This window comes from Pan troglodytes, chromosome 9 (genome assembly GCF_028858775.2).
Source record: "Pan troglodytes isolate AG18354 chromosome 9, NHGRI_mPanTro3-v2.0_pri, whole genome shotgun sequence".
In the NCBI taxonomy this organism is placed as follows: Eukaryota; Metazoa; Chordata; class Mammalia; order Primates; family Hominidae; genus Pan; species Pan troglodytes.
Window position 1 is genome coordinate 125,488,310 of NC_072407.2, and position 20,243 is coordinate 125,508,552.

The 20,243-nt window shown below is 46.3% G+C and overlaps 1 protein-coding gene across 23 annotated transcripts in view; it reads left to right on the plus strand.

Moving 5' to 3' along the window:
* The window catches only part of GRAMD1B (GRAM domain containing 1B), a 263,268-nt gene that overhangs the window by 195,341 nt on the left and 47,684 nt on the right, over positions 1–20,243 (plus strand). The window contains exon 1 of one of the 23 annotated variants that reach the window (XM_016922192.4): positions 4,605–5,497. The exons of 18 other annotated variants lie outside the window; for them this stretch is intronic. In XM_016922192.4, coding sequence (XP_016777681.1) covers positions 5,487–5,497 — 11 coding nt within the window. In that variant the 5' untranslated portion in view covers positions 4,605–5,486. Of the gene's footprint in view, positions 1–4,604; positions 5,498–6,468; positions 6,687–11,612; positions 12,669–20,243 lie in introns of those variants that run through there. 4 more of the 23 variants (XM_016922195.4, XM_063784589.1, XM_016922198.4 and 1 more) reach the window with 4 other exon arrangements.

The following is a 20,243-nucleotide window of genomic DNA, read 5'->3' on the forward strand; positions in this document are numbered from 1 at the left end:
CAGGGAAAAGAAGGGTGGATTTGCAGCTGAGGGGCAATACATGGATACGTAGCCTGAGTAGGAACAACGGAACTTACCTTGAAAGGTTGTTTTGAGGGTTAAATGCAATATTATACAAGCACCTTTTGCCTTGTAGATGTTTACTTATGGAAGTAGCATGGTATGGTGAAAAGATGGATTTTATTTTATTATAATTTTTTGAGACAGAGTCTCACTCTGTCACCGAGGCTGGGGTGCGATGGTGCGATCTTGGCTCACTGCAACCTCTGCCTCCTGGGTTCAAGCAACTCTCCTGCCTCAGCCTCCCAAGTAGCTGGGATTACAGATGCCTGCCACCACACCTGGCTAATTTTTTGTATCTTCAGTAGAGATGGGGTTTCACCATGTTGGCCAGGCTGGTCTGAACTCCTGATCTCAGGTGATGCACCTGCCTCAGCCTCCCAAAGTGCTGGGATTACAGATGTGAGCCACTGTGCCCAGTGGAAAAGATGGATTTTTAGAAATAACTGTGGGATCATAGGTAAGTAAAGTACAGGCTCCTGATACTCAGTTTTCTCATCAGTTTGATAAAATACTTTTTTTTTAAAGCGGAGTTTTGCTCTTCTTACTCAGCTGGAGCACAATGGCACGATCTCGGCTCACCACAATCTCCATCTCCTGGGTTCCAGTGACTTTCCTGCCTCAGCCCCCTGAGTAGCTGGGATTATAGGCGCCCACCACCACGGCTGGCTAATTTTTGTATTTTTAGTAGAGACAGGGTTTCACCATGTTGCCGAGCCTGGTCTTGAATTCCTGACCTCAGGTGATCCACCTGCCTCGGCCTCCCAAAGTGCTGGGATTACAGGCATGAGCCACTGCACCTGGCCTTAAATAAATTTTATAAAAGGATAAAAGGCATAAAAGTACTTACCCCTGTGCCTGCAATGGTGAATTCTCAGTAACTTGTCGATCCCTGTTTCTCTTCTTCTTTGTATCCCACACGCTTCAGAAATCTCCTAAATGACTGTGCTTCAGAAAGGCACTCGTGATTTGGATGATAGTTTTAAAACAATGAGATTCACTTTTGCCTATCATTCTCCGTGATTCAACAAATTCAGATTTATGTAAACTGTTTGGAGTGCTACTCTGTAAAAGTTTTTAAATTTTATTTTATTAGTATGCAGGTGGGATTCAGAGACGTAAGATCTTAGCCTTTATTTTCAACATCTCCCATGCATGTCAACAAGGATTATCAAACACAGGAAGTGAATAAAATACTGTGTAGACACTGACCCTCTTTATATAAAATGTGATTGATCAGGTCTGGGTTGAATGGATTGGTTCAGTTGGATTTGCAGGTGTATCTTAACTTCTCTTTCTTAGCCCTGATTCCTCTAGGGTGGTCTCTGGAAAGTGCTTTTGACACTGCACAGGACTCTCAGAAACCTCTTTTCCTTTAAAAAATAGAAGATAGTGTCAGTTTTCTGTATCTCTGAAGGAAAGGTTTAATTCAGAGAAAGGTACCCACTTTTACCTCAATTTCCTAAATTCATTTACAGAAAAGCAGCTTGGGAATTTAGGCACCAAATAGCTGTGAAAGTGTGGAGATTGAGTCTGGAGGCATAAGTTCCGTTCGTGGAAGTCCTGTTGGCTTTGTTAGGATTGCAGCATGTACCTGCTCTTGGATCAGCTGGTCACCCCAGAGTTTGTGCTGTCCTTTCAAGAAGGACAAGGGCAGAAAGTATGAGTGCCTCTATGGGAAATTATAAACACCATTAGGACAAAAAGGTCCATGCCTTCCTAATGGCATGTCAGTAGCCCCTTCTTTTCACACGCAATGTAATCGTTCAGAGTAGGACTCGGGTAAGGCAGATGGGGTTTCAGATACAGGCTCTACTACTTAATAACCATGTACTATAGGCAAGTTATTAAACTTTCTACCTCTTCGTTTTGTCGTCTGAGAAATGGGAATAATAAGTAGTATCCATTTCATATACTGTTGATATAATTCAATGAAATAATTCTTGTCAGGGGTTTAGCAAATTGCACTGCACATAAATAGTACTCTTTTGCTATCATCAGGATAGTTTTGGTTTTATTGTAGCTCAAGTGAAGCGCTTCTCATCATGAAAGCCTTGTATTCTGTAACAGTAGACAGAGTCCAGATTCCCTGATTCACTTGTTTTGTTACTTTTCTATTATTTAATGTGTCCATTTTGAGGGTAGCAGGCAAATAACATTTTGGTGACTGAAGAAATACCACGCACATACTTCGTGTATCTTAAGGAACTGAGTTCTTTCTTGTATCCAAACTCAAGGCTTCTGAATATCTGTCTCACCACTAGAAAATATTTTTCACTGTGTTTTTCAACAGTAGCTATTGTTTTTGACCAATATTGATTATAGTAGCTTTAGTTTATTGGACAGATACATACTATATGTCAGATGCAGTGAGAAGCAGGTGGCATGTATTTACATCATTTAATCCTCACATGTTCCATTAAGATTGAAAGATCAGAAACTTAGTGAAGCTAACTTTTCAAAGAGCACAGAAGAAGTAATTGATAGGACTAACATTTGAAGTTGTATTTGTGTGGTCCCTGACATATGGTTTTAACCCATTGTATTTAATATAAACCATGAAAATACTAACAATGTAAGCCCATATACAGCTGTACATTTTGTAGTGGAAGAAGTAAAGTCCCCTCAAAATTAGCACAACTTGTTCAAAGTTACATAGTAAGTGAGTGGGGAAGTTAGGACTAGGACTCTGGCCACTAGATTCCACCAACCCCTGTGTCTATGCCTTAATGGAGGAAAGGACATTCAGTGCAACTTTTTTTTTTTTTTTTTTTTTTTTTTTTTTTTTTTAATGCAGAGTCTTGCTCTGTCGCCCAGGCTGGAGTGCAGTGGTGCGATCATGGCTCACAGCAACCTCTGCCTCCTAGATTCAAGAGATTCTCCTGCCTCAGCCTCCCGAGTAGCTGGGATTACAAGTGTGTGCCACTATGCCTGGCTAATTTTTGTATTTTTAGTAGAGATGGGGTTTCACCACGTTGGCCAGGCTGGTCTAAAACTCCTGAGCTCAAGTGATCCACCCGCCTCTCCCTCCCAAACTGCTGAGATTACAGGCATGAGCCACCATGCCCAGCCCAAAGATATTTACTGAATATGTGTGTACCCAGTACTCCTACATGCTGGAGGGACATGAAAGAAAAAATAGCCTACGATCTTCTCAGGGATGTAAAACCAACAGAGGACAACAGAATCTGCAATTAAGTTCTAAATGTATACTGTAAGGGCAGGGGCAGGAGAGGTACCCAACCGTTCTGGGGTGCTTTCACATGCTTTTTTGACTTCATCATCTTTTCAACAGTACAAAGGAGGAAATATGTAGTATTAGCATTTTCAGATGAAGAAACTGAGTTTGAGATAAGAGTACGTGGGTGACCAGCAAGCAATGCAACTCAGTTTTGGTTTCAGATCTGACTCTAGTCCAAGATCTTTCCGTGGATTAACAGAGAAGAGCCAGAAAGGCATTTCAGAAGAAGTCGGACTTGAGCCAGACAAGGAGGGAGGCTGAAATCGGGGCATTGCCAATATACCTTTCTTTGGAGCTGGGATTCCTCTAGGTAACGGAGGCAGGGCCAGACAGCCCAGAACTATCTGCTTCCCAGATACTGTGCGGCTGCTGTTCTATCAACGGGCTGCAGACAGAAGCAATCTTGGAAAGACTTTTCATGATGAGCCTGCAGGGGCTGGCCCTCCCGGAATGAGACATTTTGCCAACAGATGCCCAAGAAATATGAGCTCTCAGCATGAGTTCGAGCAGGATGCAGGTGACATCAATGGATTATAATTACTATTCACCTTCAGCATGTTTTCCTATGCAGCTGCAGTGGACAGACAAAACTGTCTTTTTGGAAGATTCAAAGCATGAGAATGCATAAGCCAAACATTTGCTGTTCAGGGTGGTCCCGGAATAGCAACGTGGGCATCGCCTGGGGTTTTGTTAGAAAGGCTGACTTTTGGGTGGTCCCCTAGACCTGCTCTATCAGAATCTGTGGGTGAAGAAGATTCTTAGGGGATTAAAGTTTCCCAGGCATTGAGCTAACCATCATCATTGTTAGTGTTGTCGGTTTTGTGCTACATGCCTCAAGAGATGACAGTGGTTCTCAAATAGTTGGGGTGTGAGGCAATTAGTTAATCGCCATGGGTCTAGAGGCAGGTGATCTGGATTCCCAGCTCTGCCTCTTTCTTGCATGGGACCTTCACTTTTCCAGGACTCAGTTTCCAGATCCACTAAACAGGTCAGTATTTAGGTGATTGTGGTGGGAATGAAATGATTGAATGTAGGCAAAATGCTTTGTAAGTCATGAATGACTTTCAAAATATTATTAATATCGTTGCTGAATAGAATACCTCGCACTGCCAGAACTTTCCTCTGGGGGCTGTCTGAGTACTAATACTGCATTTCGGTGAATGGACAGAGAAAAAAAAACACTTCTAAGAGGTGCAGCTTAGAATTAGAAGACCCTGGCGACTCTGCTTTGCCACGAATGTAAGTGCTTTCCCTGAGTGTTACTCTTGCCGTCTGTGAGAGCCTGACCTGCCGGAGAAGCGAGCATCCTGGAAGTCTGGGAGCAGCTACACTGAAGAGGCCCTCGGCCATCTTTTCTTGCGGATTATGGTTTCAGTGCTGGCCTCCTCTCTTCCTCTACTCCCAGGCCTCGGGCCGTGAGAGAGCCGTCATCCTTTGAAGGATGCACGACTCTCTTTAGAGCCAGGCACCTGTGTTTTTATTTAGTGTCACCTCCTTGATACAGGTCGACCTAGTGGGCAGCACCTGGGAAATAATTGGTGGCAGCGAAGGGAGCAGAGTCTCCGGGGAACATGGTCTTGTATTTTGTCGGATTGAGGGTGAAGAGGAAATAACCCCCCCGCAGCCCCAGCGGCTCTGTCCTCCACGCTGGCATGAATAATTGGGCGCCGGCAAGCTGACTGCACCAAAGAGTTGCATTATGTAAACCGGCAGGGGACGTGTGTGCGTGTGTGCGCGTGTGCGTGTCTGCGCGCAAGAGGGGTGCGTGTCTGAGTGTGTCTGTGCGCCTGTGCGCGTGCGTGCCTGAGCTCAGAACAGCTGTCTGTGAGGGAGTCAGAGGGAGAGAGAGAAAGGGAGCCAGGCAGAGAGAGAGAGGGACTTCTGTAAGGCGGCACGACCACACCAAATAACAGCAGCAGAGGGAGGTGGGGGAGAGGGAAATAAAGGGGAGTCATGCTTAAAATGCCACAGCGGTGTGAAACAGCAGAGCAAAGAAGCGCCCCCAGCTTCTGAGAGCCCTGGCCCGAGTCCCCTCCCCCGTTAGAAACAGGGCTTTGGGATGGTCATGGAGGTGAGTGCCCTCCAGCCTCCTCAGGGCCCCCGCTCCCCGCCCCCGCCCCCCACTGCCCAATGCATGAATGAATGAGTTCCTCTCTGCACTGCACTCTGCTACTGTTCCTACCTAATGGCTTCCAGGTTAGTGCTAACTCGTGCTGACGCCTGGTGTGTGTGTGCGTGTGTGTGTGTGTGTGTGTGTGTATGTGTGTGTGTATCTTTGTTACCTCGTGGGATTTTTTGGAAGCGGTGGCTCTGTCCTGGGGTCAGAATGGGGCCCTGGGGGCTGTGGTGAAGACCTGTCTTTCTGGTTGTGTGCTTTTCTCATCTGACGCAGGCTGCTCAGAGCTGCCAAGAACACAAACCTTTCAAGGCAGAGTAAATCCGGAGTCCATGTTGTTTGCTTCTGTTTTCTGTTCTGGGGATCCGAAAGCAGCCAGTGTGACATCATGCTGCAGAGATGCCACCTTCTTTTCCCTCCCTAGCCTTTTCTTTTCTCCTCTATAGTAGCACTGCTTGAGCTGAGCTCTGGATCACGGAGGGGTGGCCCTGGGGTGGGCTGGAGAGACAGGCTGGGTTGAGGGTGATGATGGTCTCCTTGTCCAGCAAGACTTAATTCAGTGCCCTCTAACTTGGAGAAAGGAGGGCAGAGGAATGAATTAGTGGCACCATGCATCATGGAGAACTGGCTGAGAGCTTCTGGGGGAGGTGTGGACAGGCCATGTGCTCCTGTTCTCCACCTGCTGGCTTCCCTCCGCAGTGCCTCCGGCGGGGGTAGGAGCTGGCCAGAGCTGTGGTCAGGAAGATATGGACAGACACTGCTTATCCCACAGGGAGAGGGCCATGGGACAGATGGATCTGGCCAGCAGAAGGAGAGGATGAAAGGGGAAGTTGATAGCTCTCATCTCAGAGAAATAAAAGGATTTGTTTATTCTTTGGCTTAGCCAGCATTTGGCGCAGAGATTTGCCATGTATTTTGAGAAAATAGCTACCCAGTGGCTGGGCCTTACTCCCCCACACCTCCTTGCATTGTTAGTTATTTGCTTGATTTAGGAAGTAGAGGGCTGGGGGAGGACTTGGAGCTTGCTCTGTCCCCGGGGCCTCAGCCAAGAGCTCAGGCAGGGCTAGAGAAAGCCATCTTTGCCTCTTCTCTGATACTTGCTAGCACACTGTGCTCCGGGGAGACCCCCTCGCTCCTCTACCTCCTGCCTCTCCTCCCTCTGCAGCTGACCTTGAATGGTGGTCATATTTCTAGCCTTTGCCTTGGATAGCACTCGGCAGGTTAGAGAAGTTTGGAACCAAGATGAAAAAAGCTGGCCTTGGAAGAAGGGTAAGGGAAAGGGATGATTTTGGGAGCCACCCGTAGCAGGAGATTGATAATGTCAAGGCCATGATTAAAAAGTAGTGCCCCGTGAGGATTGGGGGTGGGTAGGGAGTGGAGAATCAGCTAGTCCGGTTACCTCTGTAGGCATTTAAGCAACTGCAAAACAATCACTTGTGGAAAGAATGAAGGAATAAAAGCTGTCATCACCTAGAAGAAAAACTCCTGGCTGGGTGTGCTGGCTCATGCCTGTAATCCCAGCACTTTGGGATCTGAGGTGGGAGGATCGCTTGAGCCTAGGAGTTCAAGACCAGCCTGGGCAACATCGCGAGACCCTGCCTCTATTTAATAATAATTTTTTTAAAAGCCTAAGACTAAACACCTCCCACGCCCCCTCCCTGCTTCTCTCTTTTCTGGCCCTACAAATTTCTTCTGCTGACAGGAGCAAGCCTGCAGCCCTTTCTCCCAATGGTTGGGACGCAGGCACCCTCCCCTTGACCTTTTCAAGGTCTTTTCTGCTTAGACCAGAGGCCAGCAGACTGTTTTGGTACAGGGCCAGACAGTCAATACTGGAGGCCTTGTGGGCCGGGCTGTCTCAGCTACTCAATTCTGCTTTGCACAGTAGAAGCAGTCGTGGACAATTTATGAACGGACGAGCATGGCTGTGTTCCCAATAAAACTTTATTTATGGACTCTGAAATGTGGATTTCCTATGATTTTCTCATGTCACAAAATATTCTCCAGATGTTTTTCAGCCACTTAAAAATGCAAACACTATTCTTGCGTCCAGATAAGAGACTCTTAAGGTCTGTAGTTTTGCATCTGGCCTAGAGATCCTCATATAAACACTCAGAATTTTAGTGTAACCTGAGTTGGGGTAAAATTGTTCATCCTTCTGCCGAAACTTGGATTTGTCTCATTGGGGGAAGTGGTGGGGGTGTTTGCTTCTTGGAGGGATATGCACCCCCACTTAGCCTACAGGAGAAGGTTGAAGCACTATACCCAGAGACTCCTAAAGGAACAGTGAGCAATTTCTTGATTCTTTTGATTCAGAAAATGACTGAAAATATATGTTTGCATTGTGATTCCCAAAGCAGGTGAAGTGATGATTCTGCTCTATTCTGAGCGGCTCAGGCCACTTCTCTGCAGTATTACAACTCTGTCTGGGCTTCACAGTTAAGAAAGTTGAGATCACCCGGACTCCGTTCAGAGGAGAAGGAGCCCAGTCGCTGGCTGAGGGAGCCATCGCCATGTTAATGCGAGAGTCCAGCAGGTGCCGAGAAGGCATGAGAGCCACGTGATAATGTCACGTGGAGGAGAAATTAGATTTGTTCTATGGCTCACAAGGGAGTAGGATAGGACCTCTGGTAGGAAGCCACAGGAAACAGTTTGAGCTTAAAATAAAAACTATCAGAGCTGTCCCAAGGTGCAATGAGTTACACATCAATTAGTGACTGGCCCTTGAGAGGTAAAGATTGGGTGGGGATGTTGTAGGAGAAGTGATTTTTAACTTCAGAGAATAGGTTTAAGGAAGTAGAATTGTTTCACTCAAAGAAAGGAGGATAGGAACAGAGGGAGGGATTATAACTGATGAACTGACCTGCAGTCCGGGATAGCTGGAATAAAAGAAAATGGGATTAAGTACAATATAACAGAGGGTTTTTTCTTTTTTTTGAGGCAAGGCCTCACTCTGTCACGCACGCTGGAGTGCAGTGGCATGATGTCAGCTCACTGCAACCTCTGTCTCCAGGGCTCAAGCAATCCTCCCACCTCAGCCTCCCAAGTAGCTGGGATTACAGAGTGTGAACCACCACACCTGGCTAATTTTAAGAACATTTTTTAATTTTCTTAAAAGTATAGTAGAGACCAACTCTTACTATATTGCCCAGGCTGGGCTTTTTCTTTTTAAAATCATAAATAACTTCCTGATGATAGCAGGAGACAATGAGAAGGGTGGCAAGGGAAAGCCCTGGGATTTCGTACCCTGAATGTATTTTAAATTAGACTAAAGCCTCTCTTGGTTGACGGGCATCTGATTGAAGCCAGCAGCGGGACTGACCTCTTACAGTTTTCTCTATTCTAAAATTTCTGACTTTAACATGTGGTCATTCTTCGGTATGCTTCGATTTGAGTTATAGCAGGAAAATAAATCAGAACCAGGTTTGAATCCCAGCGGTCAGGCAGAGATTAGCCATCCTGGTAGGCCAGTGAGGTGAGGGGCAGGACACGTGGCATGTCACAACTTCTCCCCCACCTGCACAGCCTTAGTCTGACTGCCTCTCGAGGAACATTGACCTGACAGTACCATAGCAACCTCTGGCACTGAGGTGATGTGGCCCTGGCCAGAGAAAAGGCTGGTGATGCTGAGTTAACTGTGGGCCCAGACTGCCTGGATTTTGTTTCTGGATGCTTTGCCTAATTTAGATCTGAATCCTTCTGTCTCAGAGATGCTACTGCTCTCAGTACTTCATAGTGTATTCTTTATATGTTCTTTGTCATCCTCCTCCATGTCCTCATGGGGGTTAGACAGCATCCACTCTAGTTCTTGCATAATAAAAGCGGAAGCTCAGAGAGGAGTGGTTTGTCCCCAGATCAGACATGAGGAAGGCCTGAGTCAGGAAGGCCACCTAACTCCTGGGGGCTATTCCTCAGTTTCCTGGCCTGTCTCCCTTGACGAGCGGTGATGGGAGATACTGTAAGGTGTTAGTTCATTACATGTCTGTCTCTCCCATCAGACTGTGAGTTTCTTAGAGTCAGGGACAGTATCCCCAATGCCTAAACCTTTACCTGGCATGGGCATAGAACATGGTCCTCACCAACTGTTTGATGGGTGGATGGATGGATCCTGCAGGAATTCCTTTTGGTTTTAGTAGCAGCATTTCTCTTGCTGAGGATGGGGGAGGGGTCCTTGATGAGCAAACACAGGAGAAGCTGGAAGTTCTATTCAGTTGAACTCCTTGCCTTGTTCCAGTGGTCTTTGCCTCCCAGTGGATTGGAAATCTCTTTTCAGGAAGGGGCTTCCTGGGAGAGTTTAGCGCCTTTCTGCTTTCACAAGGTTCTATTCCCTTGAATATTTAGGCTTCTGAAATACTTTGGGTGGGATTGTACTTAAGAGTTGACTGAGATTGTTAGAGGCAAGTTTATTATATACTTTTATTAATGTAATTTCATATTTTATTTTATTTTGAGAAAGGATCTCACTCTGTTGACTAGGCTGAAGTGTAGTGGTGTGACCATAGCTTACTGCAACCTTGAATTCCTGGTCTCAGGTGATCTTCCCGCCCCAACCTCTGAACAGCTGGGACTACAGGCATCTGCCACCACGCCTGGCTAATTCTTTTTTTTTTTTTTTTTTTAGGGACGAGGTCTTGCTATGTTGCCCAGCCTGGCCTCAAAGTCCTGGCCTCAAGCAATCTTCCCACCTCGGTCTCCCAAAGTGCTGGGATTACAGGCATGAGCCACTGCAACTGGCCATAGAGGCAATTTTAAAAGTATTAAGTTCTTACTGTGTGCCCAATATCACATTTAATATCATGTGGATACAAACAACCATGACACTGTTGCTGTCCTATTGGGCCCTCAGGATGAGTATGTAATACAAAGTTAGAGGTGCTCCAAAGATTCTTGCTTAATGACATTGAATCAGCAAGGTTAGGTTAATTTTTAAAGACTATTAAAATCAAAGAGGTTTGGACAGATAATGATCGCTGAGAGTCATGGAGGAATGAGGACTGTGGCACGTAAGAGTGCCATTAACATGTAAGCAGCTGGCCAGTGGGAGCTCTGTCAGTGGAGATCTGAAGCAGAGGCCTGGTGGCTGTTGTCAGGGCCATTGCAGAGGGAGCCCTGCACCCAGTGGGAGGATGGATTACATGACCACTATGCGCTCCTTCCAAACTACAGACTATTGTAGATCAGCTCAGCCAACACCCAGCCTGTGAACCCAGCAGGACTGTCCCCTAAATGTTAGGCGTTTGTTCTGTTGTGAACAATCTCAGGAAAAGGAAATTGTACAACAGCAGTAAGTTCTTATGTTTGATTTTAGTATCTTCTGCTTTATCTAAGTCTTTATTGTCCCAGCCCTGTGGATGTAGGAACTAGCTGAATATATGCCTAGCCACAATCTGTACTCTCATCCCGTGTCTTTGCCATGTGGAAAGGACTGAATTTAGGAACAGGATTCAGTTTCTTAACTGGGAATTCACATTTCACTGCTAATCCTGTTTCACTCCATGAGCAATTATAGGAAGCTCTTTACTTTTGGGATGCGTGGTCTAATTAGGTTTATTCTTTAAAGGATTCTCACTCCAGGAAAATAGGTTGTGATAGTGCAACAGACTAAAAACACAGGTGCACAGAAAGAAAAAGTGATTTTCTCAAGGGCACCAATCAGCTCAGGATTTTAAAATCAGGTACCCTGATGTCTAGACAGAGTGACAAGGCTAGCAGAGAGTCTGGAAGTGATGTCATATTTTAGTTTTCATGGACCCAAGAGCTAGAAAAAGGACTTAAAGGCTGGCCTTTTTAAAAAGGCAGATTTGGGGCCAGCTTTAGAAAGACATGTCTATCAGAGTGGCTGGACGATGGAATGAATGGCTTTAAGAAGATCCCACTTTTTGGCCGGGCGCGGTGGCTCACGCCTGTAATCCCAGCACTTTGGGAGGCCGAGACGGGCAGATCACGAGGTCAGGAGATCGAGACCATCCTGGCTAACGTGGTGAAACCCCGTCTCTACTAAAAATACAAAAAATTAGCCGGGCGTGGTGGCGGGCGCCTGTAGTCCCAGCTACTCGGGAGGCTGAGGCAGGAGAATGGTGTGAACTCAGGAGGCAGAGCTTGCAGTGAGCCGAGATCGTGCCACTGCACTCCAGCCTGGGCAACAGAGCGAGACTCCATCTCAAAAGAAAAAAAAAAAAAAAAAGGAAAGAAGATCCCACTTTTTAAAATTCATGGACTATATATCTGCATCCCCAGTATGTGCCAGTCATTTTGCTGGAGGTACTGGGGAAGCACACATAGACGTGGCCCCAGCCCCCATGGAGTGCTCAGCCTGGTGGTAAGCAACGAAAAAACAACAACAAAACAAGACAATTTCCGCTCCTATAAGGGCAATGAAAAGAAACAGGGCCACGTGGTAATGATTGCCTGGGGTTAGGAAGGCCACTTTATATGGAGTGGCCCTTCAAGAAAGTCTGCTCTGAGGAGGTTACATTTGAGCTTTGATCTGAAGGCTGAAAAGGAACCAGCATTCAAAATTTTAGAGTAAGAGTTCCAGGCGGTGGGACCAACAAGTGCCAATATCCTAGGTGAACTGGGTTTGTTCAAGAAAGAGAAAGGTCCAGGGAGGCTAGAATAAAATGAGGGAGGAAATGGTGCAAGAGAAGTTGAGGAAATAGTTGGATTCTATAAGAAGTTGGATAGCTGGTCATTAAATCCTTCTCTTAGGGGATATGAACCTTTTCCCCAGCAGCTTCGGAGGAGGAAGCAGATGGATTTACTGCAGATGAGCCCTTTGGGTAAAGTGATTTATGTCTGATTTCTGACACTGGTTCTGTAGCATTATCAGTGTTTTCAAAGATGGTTATAATTTGTTCCTCTTTGAAATATCTTTTGAGATAACAGGAACTCTTGCTTTTTTCTCCTTGGCTCTGGCAGGACCCAAACAAACTTATTTTGTTTTTGTAGGAAGGGGGAAAAATGGGTCAGACTGTTTTGTCATTTCGGGCATGGAGTCCTGGTTCTATTGCAGGGCCTTGTCTCCATGGAAATGAAAAATAGTGTTTGTCATGCCTGTTCCTGGATTGAATTCCAAACTCTGGACTGAACAGAAGCTGCAGGAAAGCCAGGCAGCAGGGGGGAGTGGGATGGATGGAGACTCCAGCCATGGTGATGAAGGACCTCTTCTCCTTGCCTGAGCAGGAAAGGCAAACAACCTTTGCCCAGGTCCAGCTCTTCCTATCACCTCTCTGGACTGAGAACACCGCTGGAAGGGTAACTGAAGTGCTACTTTTCTCTACTTCGCCAAAAACTTTCCATGAACTTTGCCCTTATGTTAATTAGTCAGTTAATAAATTCATCAACAACCAAAGTCAGTGCTCAGACTTTCCCTTGTACCAAGTAATTCCTTCCAGGCTTGAGGAGATCCCTAATGAGACTATTTCTAGGTATTAAATTAGTCAGCTGGCTGCAAATGTTTTGGATGGGCTGTCCCATCTTTAAATTTCTTTGTAAAAATTTTTTAAAGTTTTGGGTTTTTTTTTTAACTGAAATATTTATACAAGACAGGGAAGGAGGAATCAGTAAGTGGGGCTTGTTGCCCATAGGAAGTGCCCTGAATTATCTACACAGTATTTACAGAGATAGGGCATGTGAGGGGCGGAGTGCAGAAGGAGGTAGGGGCATGGGCCGTGTGGACGCTGAGTGAATGTTTGGATGGCCCACAGTAGCTGGTTCATGAGCCTGGAGAATTGTCAGGCTTCCATTTGTAAGGTGTCTCTACCAGTGGTCTGAACCTGGCAACAGTCCAGTTCCACCTTTGGTCCAAATTTCGGGCAGACCCTGTCCCTGAACACCTTGTATACTTCACCCAAGATCCCAATTTGGAAAGGCCTCCAGGAATCTCCACAATTTTCCCAAACGGAGGAGAGGGGACAAGAGGTTCATTTCTGTCAAGATGTTGCCCTTGCAGCGGGTAGGGAAGGCCCATTCTGTGTCAGATCTGCAGATGGCATTTGTAGGAACTGTGACAGGGAAGAAAGGCGTTAGCTTGGGAGCCCTTTCCCTTTCTGTCCCTTGCTGAAATGCAACCTGCTGCTAAATCTAGGCCAAAGTGTGGCACGCCTGGACCAGGCTGAGACTCTGCTTTAGTGTAAGTTTGGGAAGAGAACTTCTATGCTGTAGGGAAAAAAAAGCAACTCTTCTCAAAGCTGTTCTGGTCCCTTCTTTCAAACAGGTAATCACAGCTTGATTTTCTCCCCTAGAAAGGGAACTGGACCCGGTGGCAGTTATCACCAGGCTTAGATGCCAGCGATAGGCACACAGAGAGCAGGTTCCATGCGTGGTCACAGGGAGCTTCTCTTAGAACAGTGCAGGTCTTATCCTTTTGAACCCCAGTCCCATCCAGCATCCTGAAAAGTGTGTGTGTGGGGAAGGGGAGGCACTGAGATTGGCACTGTTAGGCACCTGAGTCTGAGCTGTGAAGGGGAAGAACCATCCTGCTGTCTGTTAACTCCTTGGTGGACAGTCGTGTCATCTCTCTGGACCTTTTATATTCATAGCAGTGAGAGGGTTGGACCTGAAAGGCCCTTTCAGCTCTTTCTCTGAACCAGCCAAATCTTCTGGGAACTTGGGACTGTGGGTTTATTTTCATGAGTAAAAGGAGCTGAGACCAGGAACTTCAGGGGGTTATGACAAGGAGTGAAGCAAGCCTTACCAGGTCACTACTAGTGACTTGGTAGTTTGCTATCTAAGGAGGAGGATCCAAGGGGAATTGGGGGCCCTGCTGGTATTTGTGATTTGGGCTTTTCACTCCCCTCTACAAGGTTCTGGTTGGGTCTGCCCTTCCCACCTGTCGTGACATGGGCACAGAATGTAGACTCTAGCAAGTGACTAGTGATAGTACAGAAAGAATAACCATCTTCATGGAGTCCTTGTAGACTCTGAATTTGGAACTGGTTTAGTGGGGCAGACCTGCAAATGGAGGCATTTGCAGGCAGCATGTAAATTTCATGCAAATGTTATACAAATACACCTGTGGCTCTCCTCTCTCAGCCACTTGAGCGTGTGCTGTGGGAAAATTCGAAGGGGAGTTGGCTAATTTGTATGGATATTTGCAGTGGCATTATAAAGAACTGAGAAAGATTATTAATGAAACTTTGGAATCAGCATGAGGATAGGACATGTGTAACTGGATAACAGGGTAGTCTTCTCTTAGGAATTAGGGACTAGTCATCAGCGTTTACCCCATGCTACAAATGGCAAGGACAGAGGAGGTGCTTGTGATATGGCTGTGGGCCTTCGCGCCAATGGTAATTGTTAGGCTCCTACATCAAAAGATGATGTCCCATCGGGTTCTGCCTACACCTGATCATCTCCATGTCAGATTCTTCCACATTAGCAATTCCTATGACAAGCTCAAATGATTTTACTATTCCAGCAGGTCCACCTACCTGGTGGACACTGCACAGCTGTTATACCCGGAGTTGTAAACAGGTCTCTGTCACTTTTGGCAGATATGTCACTCACTCCTTGATACTTAAGAGATAGTTTCTTGGGAGCGTAGTGGTTCTCAAACTTCAGAGTGCTTCAGAATCAGCCGTGATACTTATTTTGAAATGCAGATTCCTGAGGCCATCCACTGGAAATTTTCATGTATTGGTGGGGGTGGTATCAGGTTAAGGCTGGGATTCTGCACATTAAGGAAGCATCCTTTGTGTTCCTGGTTCCTACTGTGGGAAGTGAGACTTGGGAACATCAACACCTCTGAGGAAAGTGGACAAGGATATTTACTCCACATTTTACAGAGAGGAACAAGAGTCTTATTTTTTTTCTTTTCTTTTCTTTTTTTTTTTTTTGAGATGGAGTCTTGCTGTGTCACCCAGGCTAGAGTGCAGTAGCACAATCTCAACTCCCTGAAACCTCCACCTCCTGGGTTCAACTGATTGTCTTGCCTAAGCCTCCTGAGTAGCTGGGATTACAGGTGTGCACCACCACGCCCAGCTTATTTTTGTATTTCAGTAGAGATGGTGTTTCACCATGTTGGTCAGGCTGGTCTCAAACTCCTGATCTCAAGTGATCTGCCTGCCTCAGCCTCCCAAAATTCTGGGATTACAGGTGTGAGCCACGGCACCCAGCCAAGAGCCTTCTTAATAATAGCAGCAGCTCAAAAATATTTATGGAGCGTACCAAGCACTGCGCTAAATATTTTACTTAGGTTATTTCATTTAACACAGTAGTCCTATGAGATAGGTGTTTGTATCTCTCATTACCAGTGCTCCTGGCACTGAGATGATTACAGCCATACATTTGATCATCTAGGTCACTGTAGGGCTGGGCTTAGAAGAAACAACGAAGTCAACACTTCATTGCAGTGTCCAAGTGTGGGGAGGGGGGCTGACAGTCTGATTGGGAATGCGCCAGGGCTGGGGCAGCCAGGGTGTGCACTGCAGAGGTCAGCAGGAAGGAGCAGCTGCAGTCCAAGCAGGTGGAGGCACCGGGGGCCAGAGAGACAGGTACATATTTTGCAATATCTGGGGCAGAAATGATTTTCTCTGAAGGCAAACAAGTTAACTCAAGTGATGAACACCGGAACACCAACTAACTATTCTGCTCTACTCAGGATTCTGAAAAATGCACGGGTAGCTGATCAGGGAGCTGGCTTGCTGACAAGGTCTGCCTTGTGCCTGCAGGACCACAGTGGGGATAAGGATGAGGAAGAAAGCCAAGCAAAGTGGTGTAGCGGCCACCGTGTCTGCAATGGGTGTCAGGGGCGAGGGTCGGGGCAGGGATGCCGCAGAGAGTCACTGAAGAAAGCCTGAAGAGAGTCCTCATCCTCTTTTTCTACTTCCCTTTTCTCAAGGACATCAGCTAGACCTAACTATAGGAGGTAGGATCAAACCATAGGTAGCATGAGATACTGTGATCAGACTTCAGGGAGCACTGTTTGCTAGCAAGGTAACCAGCGGAGGAGAGCAATAATAGTCTGTGTTGCAGGTCTTAAAAAGAGGGGAAATGGGGAAATGAATGAATACCTCTGGGTCCCCTGCCATGGCTTAAAGGTGGCTGGTGGCGGTCTTAGAAGACCTATTATGAATGAGAGCTGATGATTACAGGAATCTCTAAAACATCAGCTTGAGCATGTTATACCTGGTGACTCATGGTTTCTGTCAATGTTCCATATATCCCATGCTATTTTATGCCTTTTCACCCTTGTTCATGCTGTCCGCCACCCCAAACATTCTCTTCTCTCCTACCGTGCCCTCCTTGAACCCCATACCCTTCACCTGGCTAACTCCAACACATTTTCTGAATCTAGCTCAAGTGCCACATCCTCAAGGCAGCATTTCTTGTTTTCCTTTATTCTCTTCTATCATCCCACCTACTGATTATATTAACACGGGAAGAATAGGCCTCTAGCTCTTCCTGACTGGAAATGTCCCAAGCACACAGATCCTTTCTCATTCACCAAAATGAACTTGAATGCCTCACATATGCCAGGTGGTCAGGAAATATTTGTGGAACTGAAGAGCCAGATCCAAAGTCATATCACCTTGTCTAGGTACTTAACCCCCCTAGACTCAGGTTTCTTACATGTGAAGTTGAGAGCTTAATATACTAACCCTAAACTCTGGGAGGGAGTCTTAGTCCCATAGCCCATCTAACACCAGTCTTCCTTCCATCCCTACAGCATATGTAAGGTCTTTTTTATTTTTAGCTCTTAAATCCTAAGATTTTGAAATATAATGCAATCCTGTTATTAATAATGGTGGCAGGGTCAGATGAATGGCACATTATAAAGTTGGTTTGAAACTTTATGTTATGTTATGCATGTTAGGTGTTAGAAGATACTCAGGAATTGGTTTTGTTTGCTCAGCAGGACATCCAAATCCATGGGATAATGGGTTCACTGGTAAGAGTTTCAGGACTCTAGCAAGTTTAGTGCTGACTTTGCTGAGTTAGAACTAGAACTGCAAATATTTCTTCTTTTATAGAGAAGGATCAGAGTGGAGGTAGAGCACCGGGTGGGGACATGTAAGGGGTATATGTGGGCTTAGTCTGGAAGTGTAGATGTCCATCAGGTAATTGGAGGGAGAGAGAGAGAGAGAGATTGCTGAGACATGGAAGAGTGAGTGTGTATGGCAAAAGGATCTGCAGACAGACCCCAATGGCTGAGGCAGAGGTGCAGGTAGGCCCCGATGGCTGGGGCATGGGCGCAGGTAGGCCCCGATGGCTGGGGCAGGGGCGCAGGTAGGCCCCGATGGCTGGGGCAGGGGCGCAGGTAGGCCCCGATGGCTGGGGCAGGGGCGCAGGTAGGCCCCGATGGCTGGGGCAGGGGCGCAGGTAGGGCCCGATGGCTGGGGCAGGAGCTCAGTTAGACCCCGATGGCTGAGGCAGAGGTGCACTGGAAATGTAGCCAGTGTTGGGGTTTTCAGAGGTAGGCTGAGTGAGATAATTGAGGAACATATAGTCTAGAGTTCAGGTTTTATTCCACAGAGGGTGGGAAATTATAGGGGTCTTTAATCATCAAAAAGGATGAAAAAAAATGCCAAATCCTCTTTTTAGAAAGTTCACTTTGACAGGAAAAGAAAGAATGGATTGAAGCCTGGAGGCAGGAAGTTGATTCCTTCTTTCTTTGTACTCACCCAGCTACCCACTGTCTTTCCATCTGTGCCTCTTTCTATCCACCGGGCAAACAAACACGATTGAATGCCTGCTTCTGAAAATGAGCTTGACAATCAGATAGGCCTGTGTTTGAAAGTTTGAAATCTTGCCCTGCCTCCCATCCGTGTGACTTTGGGTGAATTATTTAATCTGTCAAGAATCCAAATATATCACCTGAAAAATGGGACTAATAATACTGTTCTTTGCAACGTCATGGGTTTGTTGGGGGGATTAAACGAAATAACATTTAATAAGTACTCGGTGCTGCACCAGGAGCTCATGAACACTCAATAATGTGTAGTTATTTTTATGAATATTAGCAGGTTGTAGGTACAGATTTAGGAGCCATCTTGATATTCGGAATTGGTAAAGCCAAGGGTATGAAGACTGTCACTAGGATGGGATTCAGTTCAGCGGAAAACATGCCACTTACAGAGCCCTGCTGGGTCGTGTGGGGCGTGCAGAGGGCTGAGCCTCCAGGAGTTTGTAGGTCCTTCATACCAGGCTATGTGCTTTCAGTGCTTTAGTCAGCTCCAAGGTGGAGATTTAGAAAAGCTTTTTGGAGCAAGTGGGATTTGAAATGGGTCTTGAAGAATGAACAGAATTAAAAAAAAAAAAAAGAAGAAGAAAGAGCAGGACTCCAGCAGGGAGATGCAGAGGGCAAGGGCTCTTTAGGCTCAAGTAGTGCGTCGTATGGGAGTTTGGAGGCAGGAGAAAGAGCATGTATATTAAGGGAATTGGGGGAAAGTGTATAGGTGTGGAATATGCAAGCCCTTTAAGAGCATATAAGGAGAGAAAAAGCATAGAGGTGTCATTTACTTTTAGCAGAGAACTTTAGATTCCATTTTGAGGATTTGGGACTTTAATGTGGGAGCTACTAGAACACAGTAAGATGTTGGGCTTGTATTTAGAAAGATTAATGACACAGCTGTGAGTGAGTAGGAAGAGGAAAAGGAGGCAGAGAAGACCACTCAACCGGCTATTTATTGGAAGAGGGTGAGCAGAATTCCTTGAACCTGAACTGGGGCCCTGGGGAAGGAAGGGAAGGATGAGGTAAAAAGCTTTGTAGAAATAGAATTGGTGGAATTCAGTGACTCATTTTTTAGTGGAGTGAGATGGAAGAGAGGGGTCTGCAGCCTGAGAAACCTGGTAATGAAACTGCCATTGAGAATGGGCAGTCGTGGGAGGAGGTCTGGGAGGAAAGATGTCCAGCTCTGTGTTCAGTTTGGGGCACTCATGAGACATTGTCTGGAGGAAGCATCCACCTGGCAGCAGGTTGTTGGGTCAGGCTAGCGACTGTGACCAGGGCCGGAAGCAGGTAGAGGAGTCTCTGCCTGGTTGAAGTTAGAGAAAGCTGGAGACGGCCAGGGAGGTGACAGACTCACCTTTAGGGAAGGATTAATTGCAGGCTGGGTAGCAAGAGTTGAGACAGGAGTTGAGACCGGCAGAGGAGTGGAAGAGAGGTGCTTGTCATCAGGGAGAAGTTTCTAAGAACAGCACAGATGATCAACAGCCTTAAGAGCACAGAGAGACTGTATAAGTTGTTTATTGGCTGATGTGTTGAAGGCAGCATTTTAGGTGTGTAGATCTTTGCATGGTGTGTGTAGAGTGGGCTAAAGTGGGGCTGCTGGGCGGTGAGGAGTTCTCCTGCTTTGATCATTTCATGTGAGATTCGTGTGGTTTTGGATAGTTGGAGTCAGTTCTCCTCTGGTTAGAGTGTGTTGCCAACCTTTTGCTTGAAGCCAGTTAGCAGGGATTCTGGGTTTGGGGAAGGATGAAGGAATCTCCTTTCCATTCCAGGGTCTGGAATTTGTGAGGAAATTACACAACGGCTGGGGGGCCATTGTGTCTGAGATAGGCATGTACTTGATTGTCATTGTTTTTCTAGTTCTTTTTGAGACAGGATCTCATCATGTTGCCCGGGCTGGTCTCAAACTCGTGGTCTCAAATGATCCTCCTGCCTCAGTCTCCCAAGTAGCTGGGATTACAGCTCATGCCACCACTCCCAACTTCTCTAGTTATTTTTTGAGCAAACTATTATAGTTGGGACTAGAGGGTAGAGGTCCTCGTTGTTCTAGTAACATAATCCTAGAAGACAGTTTAAACCTTGGAATATGTGGTTACGGGCTTGAGTTGGCCCTAGAGCAAGGAGGCTCACCCCAGAAAGACGTGTGTTGGCACCTGCTC